The 14,704-nt window shown below is 33.2% G+C and overlaps 2 protein-coding genes across 4 annotated transcripts; both read left to right on the forward strand.

Annotated features, from left to right (window-relative positions):
• The first annotated feature begins 1,353 nt into the window (after positions 1-1,353).
• Positions 1,354-5,762, forward strand: LOC140963836 (eukaryotic translation initiation factor 3 subunit I-like). Its single transcript, XM_073423253.1, has 9 exons — positions 1,354-1,480; positions 2,478-2,685; positions 3,361-3,576; positions 3,686-3,813; positions 4,009-4,128; positions 4,250-4,339; positions 4,530-4,616; positions 4,727-4,806; positions 5,498-5,762. Exons 2-9 carry the CDS (start codon positions 2,502-2,504, stop codon positions 5,571-5,573), a joined length of 981 nt encoding a protein of 326 aa, XP_073279354.1. The 5' UTR covers positions 1,354-1,480; positions 2,478-2,501; the 3' UTR covers positions 5,574-5,762.
• An 837-nt stretch (positions 5,763-6,599) lies between these two features.
• Positions 6,600-10,161, forward strand: LOC140965041 (uncharacterized). 3 transcript variants are annotated; one of them, XM_073425083.1, is made up of 7 exons: positions 6,607-7,911; positions 7,983-8,126; positions 8,217-8,797; positions 8,899-9,311; positions 9,400-9,444; positions 9,534-9,668; positions 9,746-10,161. In XM_073425083.1, the coding sequence occupies exons 4-7, from the start codon at positions 9,117-9,119 to the stop codon at positions 10,004-10,006; spliced, it is 636 nt and encodes a 211-aa protein (XP_073281184.1). In that variant the 5' UTR covers positions 6,607-7,911; positions 7,983-8,126; positions 8,217-8,797; positions 8,899-9,116; the 3' UTR covers positions 10,007-10,161. The 3 variants fall into 3 exon arrangements, with proteins under 3 accessions (XP_073281185.1, XP_073281184.1, XP_073281183.1); XM_073425082.1 differs by having other exon boundaries at positions 7,983-8,797; XM_073425084.1 differs by having other exon boundaries at positions 6,600-7,911; positions 7,983-8,797; positions 9,400-9,668.
• The last annotated feature ends 4,543 nt before the right edge of the window (positions 10,162-14,704 follow it).

Here is a 14,704-nt window from a genome sequence, read left to right on the forward strand (position 1 = left end):
AAATCCGTGAAGTGAATATTACAAATTATGTTATTAAAGCAATAGGGATCCTTTTGTTCAAAAAAAATAATAATAGAAATATAGGGATCCTCAATTAAAGAAAAATATGATTTATATTTTTAAACTCTTCTGTATTTATTATATGTTATCAACATTATTTTTTGGTTTTATTTTTGAGGTAAAAGTATATAATAAGTTTATTCATAATTAGATTATTTTCCAAAAAACATAATGTAATATGCATGAATTTATTTCATCGTATTAACACTCGTGAATAATTGCAATTGTATATTTTTATAGAGTAGGTCGGTCTCACGAATCTTTATCTGTGAGACGGGTCAATACTATCGATATTCATAATAAAAAATAATACTCTTAGCATAAAAAGTAATATTTTTTCATGGATGACCCAAATAAGATATTCGTCAATAAAAAGTAATACTTTTTCATAGATGACCCAAATAAGAGATCCGTCTCACAAAATACAATCTGTGAAACTGTCTCACACAAGTTTTTACCATTTTTATATTGATGGTTCTTAATTGTACGATTTTGTCTTACATTGATAATATTGACTTAATATGAACGATTATTTTAGGCCAAAGAAGTTCGTAATCGATAAGTGATTAGGTATTTTATTTTTTATAAAACTCTATTTTGTAAATATGTCAAGTCATACGTTTCCATTGTATATTTAAAGAAATCGCGTTCTTGATTATTATTAAATGTCCATTTTAAATATTATTTAATCAAAAAATTATTAGAGTTAAACATAATAAAAGTTTTACTACAAGAAAATGTGAAAATAATTTTTCAGAATAACTATTTTGCAATCTGAAAGTTACGTAATATTATTATTTAATGAATGTGGAAAGTGGTTGATATTCATTTGGATACTATTAGAATTGGAGAATCCATGTGAAAAGTGATTGATATTCGTTTGACATCGAGATGATGATGATAATAATCATAATAATAATAAACTCTTATATCATCCCCTTAAATGGTTGATTTAAATTTGTTTGAATAATGTATTGAAATTAGAAATAAAAATATTTTTTATATAAACATAGAAAATTTATGTGATGCATGAAATTATATAATCTAATTATTACATATGAAAATATATGTGATATAATGATAGAAAAAGTATCAAAAAATAATTATTTAATCATTATATCCTCAATAATTAAAATGCAAAATGAAAAAAGATGGTACATTTTACTAGTAAATAAATTTGATAAAATGAAAGTATTTAATTTTTTTGCAAAATTTGTGATTAAATTAAAACAAAATAGTAAAGTTATTAGGTAGTAAATGGGCCTGCCAATGAGGCCCGATTACAAGTTCAAAACCTTCCTAAAAACCCTGAGTCCGATCTCTCCAATTTCGCTGCTTTCAAGGCTCACATTTGGGATTCTGGAGCAAGAGTAACCTAGGGAATCCAAGGATCGAGAGCTCAATATAGGCCATTCCTGAGGTATAATCGAGAACCCAGATAAATTTCTACATCTGTTTTCAGTTATAAGATACTGTAATAATAGCTAGGTGAATTAACGTTGATTTTATTTTATTTTTTGTTATTGGAATAAAGCAGTCCTTAATCAAGTTTTAAAAGAGTTGAATTCTGTGTTACGAGAACCATGCTAATATGTTTTCAAATTGAAATTTTGTTATTTTACTTCAAGCTTAGATTTTTAGTTATTTTGCAATCCTAAAATATTAATATAAGTTTGAAACTCAATTCTATATAGCTGAGTCAGTTACTCAGATAGTAGCTATTCGATTCAAGTTTTAAATGTGATTTGTGTGATGATTTTAAAAAACAGTTTGTTTTATTGTTAATATTTTTTATTGCTTTATAATATTGTTTCTTTGGTTTGAATTTATATTACTTGAACGATGAGACTTTAAATCTTATATGTATGTATGCTGTATTTTAAATGTTGTAATGTTGTGTTTGAAAACAAGTTCAAGGTACTAATCAAACCACGTTTGAAAGGCAAAATGTTTTTTTTTTCATGAAGGATTTTTATTTTGTTTTAACTTGAACATATACTTGTGCATACTACATAAATTGGGGGTTGTATACATTGGCTATTAATCAATGACGATTTTTTTGTAGACAGACAACTTAGGATTTAGAAATAGTGATGTCCAAATATATTATAAATATAAGCTTTGGGACATAAGTAAGTTATAAATATTATTATGGGACTTTTAAGAAAATTTCCCTATTTAAATTATCTTGGTCTGTGGACTTTGAGAGTTAGAGACTGAGTCATAAATTATATAATCAATTTTTCTAAGAACTGTAACCTTTGAAAGAGCATAAATCTAAACCTTTTTTTATGTCCATATTTTCTTCTTGCGATTAGAGTGACGTAATTAGTGTTCTAGGTATTAGATCAAGCCATCATATGATAAATCTCAACTATTAGGGTTTGTTTTTTGTTTAGAATTTCCCATTTTTGCAGCAATTTAAATTTGAAAGACTAAATATGAGGCCGATTCTGATGAAAGGACACGAGAGGCCTCTAACATTTCTGAAGTACAACAGGGAGGGGGATTTGCTCTTCTCATGCGCCAAAGATCACAATCCCACTGTGTGGTTTGCTGATAATGGGGAGCGCCTCGGCACTTATCGTGGCCATAATGGGGCTGTTTGGTCCTGTGATGTATCCAGTTAGCTATTTGTCTCTCTCTACTTCTATGGATTTTACATTATGTTGTATCTTGTATGCCTTTTTCCATTTTCTTGCATGCGAGTACACAAGGATGAGAGAGAGTGTAAGAGTGATTTGTCGAAAGTTGACCGTTTTCTGGGATTTTCAAGCTGGGATCTCGATTATGAGCCATTGATTGTATATGGGTTTTGAAGGAATTGTGGAGGTATTTGGCTTCTTGTTTTTTTTCCCGAACACATCAAAAGGCATAGAAGCACGCCAATGCAGTTTGAAGTTCAAGACATTTGCAGGGAAAATTTAATGCTCTTGTTATTTGTTGAAATATACCATTATGATAACTTTTAAACTAGTTTTTTCTTGATGTGATTGAGAGTTATGTATTCAACTGGGCATGTTTTCTCTTCTAGACTTGCATTGCTGTCTTAGTCACCCCATAAGTAACTTGAGTTTATATGCTATGTACATCTTGAAATAAATGGAACATGAGAACGAGATTGAGAGGCGTTGTACTTATATTGTATTTGACGATCCACATACTGAAAGAAGGTCTATATTTCTTCTTTAGCTGGATAATATACTATATCATATGTTCAGCTAGAGATACCACACTGGTTTAAGAGAAGTTTTTGGTCTAATGTGAGACACAATTTAATATTGTTTCTATTATCTGTAGGGGATTCAACCAGGCTTGTCACTGGAAGTGCAGATCAGACTGCAAAGCTATGGGATATCCAATCAGGAACTCCATTTTTCACATTCAATTTTGATTCACCCGCTAGGTCAGTTGATTTTGCAGTTGGTGATAAGCTTGCAGTTATAACGACCGATCCTTTCATGGGATTGCCATCTGCTATTCACATCAAACAAATTGCAAGAGACCCTGATGATCGTGAGTATATCTTATTCTTTTTTTTAAGGCTCAACACCTTTGGTGTTTCCACACCAACTTTAACAGTTTATTGGTTAACTGGAAAACTTATTCTTATGCGGAAATGCAGAAACTGGCGAATCCATTCTCATTCTCAAGGGACCCACGGGAAGAATTAACAGAGCAGTTTGGGGACCTCTGAACAAGACTGTCGTTAGTGCTGGCGAAGATTCAGTAATACGGATTTGGGATTCTGAGGTTGATTTTGCCTGAAAGTGTCTGATTTATATTGGTCAAATCTGTAGTTTGTGAGGGTAAATCAAAATATACTACAGAAAAGTAATGCCAAGAGATGAATTCCTCTTCAAAGCTTTGTTTGCTTATTGTTTACTTTCAAGGGTACTTCTTTGAATAATATGCAGCCCATTCCTTTTTTCCCCATTTAAACTGCAGACAGGGAAATTACTAGAGGAGTCTGACAAGTTGGATGGCCACAAAAGAGCTATTACATCCCTTTCAAAATCTGCTGATAGCTCACATTTCCTGACCGGTTCTCTGGACAAATCAGCGAAGGTATGCTAGTTTTTTTGTCTCATTTCCCTTCGATCTTTTTATCCAATGTCCCACCCCTTACACGCGCGCACACGTATATATTATTTTCAATGCTGATAACTGATTGCTACTCATTTATTAGCTTTGGGATACGAGGACTCTGACGCTCATCAAGACCTATGTGACTGAGCGACCAGTCAACGCAGTTACGATGTCTCCAATTCTTGATCATGTAAGTGCCATAAAGTGGACCATCTAGTGCGGGCATATATTTTGGTTGTTCTTTGACTTAGCTTTTTGTTGTTCTTTGTTCCTTTCTCTCAGATGCAGATGAAACGTGCATGCTCTGAAATATGGCTACCTATATGAGCTAACTGCTCTTTAACTTTCTTTTGATTTTGTTTGTTTCATGGGTTTCTTAGGTTGTCCTTGGAGGTGGTCAGGATGCATCTGCTGTCACCACCACTGATCATCGTGCTGGAAAATTTGAGGCCAAGTTTTATCACAAGGTAATATCCTTCTTTTGATGTTTGAACAAAAACATGTAAATAATGCAGATAGAGATTCAGGATGTACAGGTCTCTAATGAAATATTTGTCCTCTATTTGCATTTGTCTAGATCCTTCAAGAGGAAATCGGAGGTGTAAAAGGTCACTTTGGACCAATAAATGCACTGGCTTTTAATCCAGATGGGAAAAGGTGGGATTGAAATCTTATTCCCTTTCTAATACTTCTTGTTTGAGCTCCCACTGCATGTTAATGATCTACAGGAACCTGCTCATCCCAGTCGAACAAATCCAATGTCCACATATAAATAGTAAAATAGTGACTCTTTTTATTTATTAAACATGTTATCATGATCTGTGACTTTGCATGCTCTTGATTTTATTCATTGTTATATGTTTCTTCACATGTTATCCTTCATCCCCTTTCCTTCTAGTATATCCTTTTTTCTTGATTGTCATTAGTTACAAGTAATTCTTCACATGTTATCCTTCATCCACTTTCCTTCTAGTATATCCTTTTTCTTGATTGTCATTAGTTACAAGTAACACGGATTTCTGAGTTATGTCTGACAACTCAATACTTCAGCTGGGCAATGCCCAATGGGTGAGGCCAACCCGAAGTGGACTATTCCAAAATTAATTAACTATGGACAAAAATAAGGAACAATCTGATATTGTTAAGCAGGTTAAGGTTTTAGCACATCTTTAGTGCAAAACAAATCTTTAGGTTTGTTATGTTTTTCTCTGCGTTTCTACTGAATATTTTCTTTAAGATCACTGCTAATAATTGATTTTACATTTATCTGGCCCTCCCAAAATATCGTCATTTTGTGCTATGTTTAATGCAATTTCGTTTCTGGCTCTTGGTCTGATTCTGTCTATAGTTTCTCAAGTGGAGGTGAAGATGGATATGTGAGATTGCACCATTTTGATCCAGATTATTTTAGCATCAAAATTTAGACGAAGGATCAGGAATTGTGTTTTTCTTTTGTGTCATAAGATTTACTTCATATGTTGTAACGGAATTTTTTTTTCTTTTTTTTTTTTTTCAATTTCCAAACTCCAGTTCCCTTGATATTAACATTTTGCAAGATTTTCGGTAATATTTAATATCGAGTTATAGAATTGAGTTGCGATGATGGGGAATTCGATTTCCTTCATGTATTGCGCTTATTTTTTGAGAGAAGTGAAGAGTTCATTTTGTCCTTGCTCCAAAGAGTGGCATATATGTTGCAGATGTAGAATAGTAGCTAGCTTCTCGTGCATGCTGTTATTTGCCATCGTGTTGTCTGGTTGATTTGATGGATAAATTGATTTTTGTAGAATGGATTGATTTGATATTATACATGTACTATATTATTAAACTTGATTACCATTTACTAGCTCTGGTGTCGTGGTCCATCATTTTTTTCAATGCCAATTTTACCTTTATTTGATTTAACATTAATTATTCAAGAAAAAAAGTCTTATAAAATTTATCATCTCTGTTATTACAATACTTAAATAACATAAAATAATCTATATAATTTTATTTTAATTAAAATTTTTTTTTAAAACTATTTACATTTTTTTATACACGCATTGTGTGCCAATGACCAACATCATCATAACACATTTATGTAATTTGTAGGGTCGGTTACGTGTATATTATTTCTTCAAAATAAGCTATTTTCCAACATGTCATCTTTTAAACCAAGAGATAACATATCGTGATTAACTATCTTTATACATGTTTTCAATTACGGCAAATTGCCCATAAATTACTATTGGAGTTCTGAACTAGTTAATATATTTATATTCAATGCCTGACAAATTGTATTGGTATGTTTAAACTCCCCAATGAAGGGAAAAAGACCGAATTACCCTCATATTTTATTAAAACCCATTACTACCCTCCTACTTATACTATTTTGCTGATACTATTAATTTATTATTGTATTATATCTTCTCTCCATTCTTCTACAGAGTTGCTTCGACCGAGTGATAAAGAGAGAAATCTTCAACTGAGATGCAGCAGACGCAGCAAATGGGGGGAAAAAAGGCGACAAACAAATCTGCAGAAGCTAACACCTCGAATAAATGTCGAAGAACTAGAAATACGAAGAAATCCAAGCAAGGTACGAACGAGAAATCCAAGCAAGGTACGAACGAGAACCACATTTTCCTCAATGTCTAGGGTTTGTTAATTGTGGATACTTTTTTGTGGTTTTGAAAGTGTTATTGTTTGTTTTAGGTTATTGACAACCTTTTTTCCCCAATTTATAGGCTTTGTTCTTGATATTGTTATTCATTCGATTTTTTTAGTTGTACTGTTAATATTTTAAGAAATTTTGATTAAATTTAAAAATTAGTAGATGTGATTGATTTCGAAGCTGCTGTTCCAAATTCTTTGTGTTATGCACAATTCAATTTTTATTTGATTATTTATTTTTCCGTCTACTGTTGTGGCCAGTGCAATTAAATTTTTTGCGTCTAATACCATGGCTAGATTTTTTGATCAAATAGACATGTCTAAATGCTATTTTTTGTTTTGTGTATATGCAATTATGTTCTGTTTCTTATTCTTTTTTGTAATTGTGTTTCTAATAATTATTGTATAATTGTTTTATGTTTTTTAATGTAGAAACTACTCAGAAGACAAACTAATTCATGATTATCACGAGAAGAAGAGTGGTAAAGAATATTTTTCACGATGTTCCCCTCCTTATTTTAAAACTGTGATAGGAGAATTGAAGCCAATTCTAGGTGAGCAGCATATGAGTCGGATAAATGATACTCCTTTCGCCAAATGGATTGATATGCCAGTCCTTGCTATTAGTAGTAGGCGGATCGATTATTTTCTGAACAGATTTCAGGGTGATTCGTGTTCTTTTTTTGTTGGTTATAACATTACCATCCCTTTCAAATCAGCTGATTTCTCTATTGTGTTCGGCCTACATCACATTGGACAACCAGTTGACTTGGACCAGAAACTGGAGTCCAAATTTTTGACACGTCATTTTGACGGCAAGGTCACCAATGCCAACCGAATAGCTATTTATGAAAAATTGATTTTCCTTGCAAGAAGTGACGATGAATGTGATATTGATGATTTTGTGAGAACTTTCATTTTGTTCATTTTCAAATGCATAATATTTCCCACGGGCAATTATATCACTCCTGGATTTATATTTCTTTATCTCGATGATCTTACGATATTTTTTAAGCTTGGGGAGATGCTGCCTTCCGATTTTTATATCGAGAAATATGTCAGATCGGGAAAAAACTTTATGTTGATGGATGCACGGTTGGATTGATGGTAAGTATTCAGCTTTACTAATTATGATCTTAGTATTTGTCATTAATTTTTATTTTATTTTTTTGTTTTAGGCTTGGTTATATGAGACAGTCCCAGTTTTAGGAGTAAGGCGTGGTTTAAATATGTACCCTCGGTTGTTTTGTTGGGGGAAAAGCAAGATCCCACTAAATGCAGCTGGCACTGAAACATTGTTGAAACGCATAGATTCAACTCAGGTACTTATAATTATTTTAGTTTATTAATCTAGTTGTGCAAAATTAATGTTTAGTTGATTGACAGTTGTATTTATTTTTATTTGTGAATAGGTTCTGTCGATACATCCATTTTGTGAGGATGAGAAGTTGTTAGTGGACATGAATCTTGTTTAAACCAAGAAATGAATAGATCTGAAGTAAAACGTTTTGAGAAACTTGTCATGAAACAAATGAATGATTTAAAGATACTGAGAAAGAGAAGTGCTGAATTAGAGGGTGAAAAGGTTCAACGTAGAATGAAGGGAAAAAGGTCTGTGACGGATAAACGTGACAATGTTGTTGAATTTGAGGAAAAGGTTGATAAAACAGAAGAAAAGATGACTTTTGAGTCACCACATGATGCAAGAGCTAACTTTGGTGATTTTGTTGATGTAGTGGTAAATGCAGTTGTTTCTGATTTGGCTAAAGAAAAGAAAGAGTTAGATGAATCTCATTCTTTGAATGAGACGGTTGATGAGAGCATTGGTGGTAGTTTTGTTGCTATTTCTGAAGTGGAGAAGAAATCTATTTCTCAATCTTCAATTGCGGATCATGTGAGGGCTAGGGATGATCGTGTGAAGAAAAACAAAGGTTCCATGTTTGTGACTCCACCTAGCTCAACACCAAGACGTAAGAGGAAGGTGACAAAACAGGTAAATGAAGTGTCAATTATTTCCAAATCGATTGTATTAAGTTTAATTTAGTTTTTTCTGTTTTTCAGTACTATTGTTGTTATTGATGTTTGGATTTCCAGTTATATTGCTGAATAGACGTTGAGAAGAAAGGCAATACTCCTGGCAAGGTTGCCATGGATGAGTTTCAAGGTAGATCAGATTTCTGTGGACATGAAGAAGCTGATGATGAAGAGAGAAAATTGTTGACAAAATTTCTTGCTAGAAAAGAGTTGGAGTACGTTGATCTTTCTTATGTTTCTTCTTCTTATTTTCGTAATAATGTGTCCTAATTTTTTTAATGAAATTGAATTTTCTATTCTGTAGTGTTGTCGTTTGGCAAGATACGGTTATGAGTTTAAGTGGACCGATATTATGTCATTTTCTTTTTGGTGATCTTGTTGAGTCTGAGATAATTAATGTTTACATGATAATTATGCAAAAGCAAAGTTTGCAGCATGGATTTGAGATTTATTGCATGGACACAATGGTGCAGGTTCGTAGCAGTCCGGGTTTTGCGTTTTTTTTTTGTTTTCGTTTTACTATATTAAGATAAATGAGTGTATGTGTTCTTGAATATGTAGAAAGAAGTCCTTACGAAATTGGAACAACATGGGAAAAGATCGATGGTACGTCGGGATGATTATGGAGCTTTTCTTTCACTGATGACATCTTTCACGATTGCTAGACTGCAGGAACTGACTGGAGAATTATTTAGAAGATGCAGATACATCATTTCCTTATGAATGACAGGTGGCATTGGTTTTTGTTGGTTTACAAAAGAGATGAAGGGATATTTAAACTGTGGAACTCCATGCATGATCCATTCTCAGTTGGGAAAGCCAAAGTTTATGTAAGTTTACTTTGAAATGTTCAAAGTTTATGTAAATACAAATTAAGATTAAATTTTGAAATTATTGTTTGTTGCAGACAAAGTTTTTGGCTGCTTCCATACGTCACTTATGGGGATTCGACCTTGTAAGTGAGCCAGTGTTAAGAGAACCTTGTCGTCAACAAGGTGCAACCCTCGATTGTGGCATCTATGCATGCATGTGGTTGGAGTGTCTAGCCCGTGACACAGATGAGATCTGGAGCTATGCACAGAATGTGAAGATGGACACTTATCGAGCACGTTTGGCAGCCACAATATTATCTGATGAAAATGGATTGTTGAAAAACAAGTTTGAGTAATTAATTACTCCTCACTATTCTGATGGTTAAGAAGTTACAGTAGTACTGGAGTTTGAACATTTCAAGTCTATGTTTAATTGTTGGTTTAAATTATGTAATGAAGACACACCAATTGATTATTATCGTGTTTGTGTTAGCTGTTACGCACTTCAATATCCATTTCTGTTAAAATTTATTTGTTTCTGGGAAAGTTTGGTGTATCATTTGTTCACTTTTCAGATTTTGGTTTACGTGGTATTTTAAATGGTACATATCAATTTAGAAGAGAAAATTGAGTACAAAAATTGCTTTATTGGGTATAATATGTGTAACTATGAGTACAAATGTTAAATAATCGAGTATATCTAACTAATCTAATATTTAGTCATACATTAGTAAACACACAATAATATTTAACTAATCGAGGACAATGTACACACAAATTGAGCACAATATACACATGAATTGATTACAATGTACAAATATATTGAGTACAATGTACGCTTAAATTGAGTTCAATGAACACATGAATCGAGTACAAATTAGAGTAGTTCATCTATTCATGCTAGGATCACCAAGTCATTATCTGATGAAGTTGTTATTATGTCAATTCCGAAGACCTTAAGATGTCTGATTGAGTATATATTTTAAACAATAGAGCACAATTCACAATAAATCGGGTATACATGTGTTAAAATCAGGTATACGTGTACATAAATCGAGTACTCAAATTGAAGATGTATAAAATTCATGAAATTGACATATAACATGAATTTGAGTACTCGATTAATGTACATGTATACGTGATTTTAACACATGTATATCCGAATTATTGTGTAATGTACCTCATAACATTAGATACGTACTTTCATCAAAATATAGATGAATATGTTGGATTTACCTTGAAAATAACCTATGTCCACTCGGAAAACACATCAAGAAGAGAAGTGATCTTGTACGCTTTAGAAGTTCTTGTACAACACATCAAGTGATGGTACTATAAAATGATATCCATCCTTCTACTTTACTCGGTGAAGTATTGTATCTCATATGTATTCGTTATTATGTCAATTCCGAAGACCTTAAGATGTCTGATTGAGTATATATTTTAAAAAATAGAGCACAATTCACAATAAATCAATTATACATGTGTTAAAATCAGGTATACATGTACATAAATCGAGTACTCAAATTGAAGATGTATAAAATTCATGAAATTGACATATAACATGAATTTGAGTACTCGATTAATGTACATGTATATGTCATTTTAACACATGTATATCCGAATTATTGTGTAATGTACCTCATAACATATGATACGTACTTTCATCAAAATATAGATGAATATGTTGGATTTACCTTGAAAATAACCTATGTCCACCCGGAAAACACAGCAAGAAGAGAAGTGATCTTGTACGCTTTAGAAGTTCTTGTACAACACATCAAGTGATGGTACTATAAAATGATATCCATCCTTCTACTTTACTCGGTGAAGTATTGTATCTCATATGTATTCGTTATTATGTCAATTCCGAAGACCTTAAGATGTCTGATTGAGTCTATATTTTAAAAAATAGAGCACAATTCACAATAAATCAATTATACATGTGTTAAAATCAGGTATACATGTACATAAATCGAGTACTCAAATTGAAGATGTATAAAATTCATGAAATTGACATATAACATGAATTTGAGTACTCGATTAATGTACATGTATACATGATTTTAACACATGTATATCCGAATTATTGTGTAATGTACCTCATAACATTAGATACGTACTTTCATCAAAATATAGATGAATATGTTGGATTTACCTTGAAAATAATCTATGTCCACCCGGAAAACACAGCAAGAAGAGAAGTGATCTTGTACGCTTTAGAAGTTCTTGTACAACACATCAAGTGATGGTACTATAAAATGATATCCATCCTTCTACTTTACTCGGTGAAGTATTGAACTAACTGATCAAGAAGACTGATAGTAACTGATCTAAAGTATGCAAACTGACAGTTGCCTTTAACTAAAGACTAATGTGCTAAATATCAAAGGCAACTGAACCAACTGAACTGAACTACGCAGACAACTGACTGATCAATTGGAAACTGATCAGTTACTACAAACAGTTGTGAGCTTATCAGCTATTGCTTATCAGCTGATCTTTCAACTGTACACGTCAAGAATAAAGACGTTCAACCGACAACAGTACAAAGTAGACTGCAACTAATAGTGGGAGAGCCGCATTTCAGAAAATTTGTAGTGTACGAATGTCAGAGGAATGTTTATGTGGCAAAAAACGAATAAAAAGATTCAAATTGTATTAATTGTTACCGTTGGAAGAGAAGCCTATAAATACCAGAGAAGAGCAGCCAAAAACCAAGTTAACAAAAACAACACACGAGTTACTTGCAATCACTCTACTGAAATTCTGCTAAGATTCAAAGCTCACACTTATCGTATATACACATAGCATTCAGGCTATACTTCGAGCTTTCTAGCACAAACTATTGTTGTTGTAAAACTAGATCTTAAAGAGATCAATTGTGCTAAGTCTTTTTCAAGTCCAGTTGAGTACTGTGAATTACATTGTAAACTAAGAGTTTCAGTTTTGACATTGTTAAGTCCAAACTGAAGTGGGTCTGTACAATTATTTTTATCGAAAAAAGTCTTTTAGTAAATATCATATCCTTGTGATAGAATGGGTGACGTATGAGTAATTGAAATCTCCGAACATCCATAAAATCTTGTGCGTTTGTAATGACCCGAATTCTTATTTTGAATGAAGTATTAATTAAGAGATAATTAAAGAGTTGTTAATTAAGTATTATTAACGAATTGATAATTTGGGATTAATCTGTTGGATCCACCGAATTTTAAATGGATAACCTGATCTACTTCCGATTACGTTATCTCGAGAAATCCAACCAGACAAATGAGATTCTGACAAATGACAGATAAGATTGATTCGGATTTCCGAAATAGTCCGGATGCAGCCTATAAATGGAAGCTGAATTCTTTTGTTTCCTACACCGCTTCCTTCATAGAGAGTTCTAGCCTTATACCTTAAGGTTTCTAGCCAGTTTCTAGGGCAATTTGGTGTCGGGAAGTTTCGGAGCTAGTGTCGACTCGAGGAGGGGTCGGTGAACTGAGATCGGGACATCATCAGCGGGCTGACGAAGGACGCAGGTATAATCCTAAAGCCTGTAGGAAGAACTTTATAGCATGTTTGATAATTCAGAATCTGGTTTGATAGTGATTTCATATTGTTGGTATTGTCTAGGTCAAGAGCTTTCTGTCAGATTGTTTTAGTGAGGTACGTGATGTACTGACTGAGATATCCAAGCGTATTATACACCCTTATATGCTGCATATTTATGTGTTGCATGATACATGTTTAACTGCTTTTGAATATTATGCATGACATATCATGTTGAGCCTGATATCTTTTGAGATATACCTCGTTTGTTAGGGCCGCTCAGCCTTATTCTGTATTGTGGACGATGGGGCTTCGAGAGCTACAGTGTCCGACGAGACCCGCGGGCTCTGATGACCTGGACATTGTAGGTACACGTCTTGATGATGAGTGTGGGAGCCAAAACATGCCTAGGGCAGATCAGAGACTACACACTCAGGCGCTTCTAGACTGAGTATGAGATTCTTGACTTGATCTTTGATATTCGAGCATATTGCATTTTGCATACATCATATCAGTTTGTATACTCGTACATTCTCGTATTGCGCGATTGTCGCTCATGTCCTTGTTTTCATCTTGGGCACCCCATTCCACAGGGCAGGTCTTAGGTTGGACGATTCGAACGACCAGGGCAGTGGGTAGAGCGGTTGGGTTTTCGGTGGTGATCTAGTGGAGGTTTTATGTGTGGTTCATCGTTTTTTAGTTTAGAATTATGTTTTCGACTTTTGAATATTAGTTGTGTGGTGTGAGGAGGAAACAATATGAATTGTACCCTTTTTCAACTGACTGTTCTTTTGATACCGTTTCTGAACCGGCTTACAGTTGTAATAATTGTAATAACTATTCATCGAGTACTGATTTTTGTAACTGAATCGTTTAGTTGACCATTTTTTTGAATCAGTTGAATTCTCAGAGCTATATCCAATTCCATATCGTTTGGCTTTGTTCTTACTTGTAGTCGATTGAACAGCTGGTTTACTTGGTTCTGAGAACTCATTTACCTTAGTTGATTTTACAAAGGTAATGTACTTTCCTTTGTTCTCATTCGACCTTGGCTGTGTATCACTTGCAAAATTTTCAACATAAATGTTAAAGCCTAAACCAGTTTTATCATCAACTGATTTTTGTGAATTCTACATTTCAGTCAATGTAACTGAATACTTGTTCCAAGCTTGAATCAATTCAGTATTTTTTGAAATTTCAATTTTTAACTGATGTATCAATGCTTGGTTCTCAATCATTTCAGATTTTTTCTTTGCAATCTCCTTTTTTAGACTCAACACTTTAACTAACTTATCAGTTTCAGTTTTTTCATCATTGAGATCATTTTTCTTAGTCATGATCTTCTCAAATGATCGATCAAGTTTGTGATACTCATTTACCATGTCATGCAATGTGGTAATGAGTTCCTCACAAGTGAAATCTGTAGAGCTGACTACAGATAGCATCTTAAACAGTGGGAACTAGACCAAGAACTGACTATTCCAGCAAGTTCTCATAATCGTTCATCAAAAGAACAA

This window comes from Primulina huaijiensis, chromosome 18, assembly GCF_012295235.1.
Source record: "Primulina huaijiensis isolate GDHJ02 chromosome 18, ASM1229523v2, whole genome shotgun sequence".
In the NCBI taxonomy this organism is placed as follows: Eukaryota; Viridiplantae; Streptophyta; class Magnoliopsida; order Lamiales; family Gesneriaceae; genus Primulina; species Primulina huaijiensis.

Excerpts from the sequence above, each read along its gene's own strand:
- LOC140963836 (XM_073423253.1), top strand. The coding sequence starts at position 2,502 with ATGAGGCCGATTCTGATGAAAGGACACGAGAGGCCTCTAACATTTCTG. Across the intron at positions 3,577-3,685 it reads TGCAAGAGACCCTGATGATC|AAACTGGCGAATCCATTCTC; the intron begins GTGAGTATATCT and ends GCGGAAATGCAG. Across the intron at positions 4,807-5,497 it reads TTTAATCCAGATGGGAAAAG|TTTCTCAAGTGGAGGTGAAG; the intron begins GTGGGATTGAAA and ends TTCTGTCTATAG.
- LOC140965041 (XM_073425082.1), top strand. The coding sequence starts at position 9,117 with ATGAAATTGAATTTTCTATTCTGTAGTGTTGTCGTTTGGCAAGATACG. Across the intron at positions 9,312-9,399 it reads GCATGGACACAATGGTGCAG|AAAGAAGTCCTTACGAAATT; the intron begins GTTCGTAGCAGT and ends TTGAATATGTAG. Across the intron at positions 9,669-9,745 it reads TTGGGAAAGCCAAAGTTTAT|ACAAAGTTTTTGGCTGCTTC; the intron begins GTAAGTTTACTT and ends TGTTTGTTGCAG.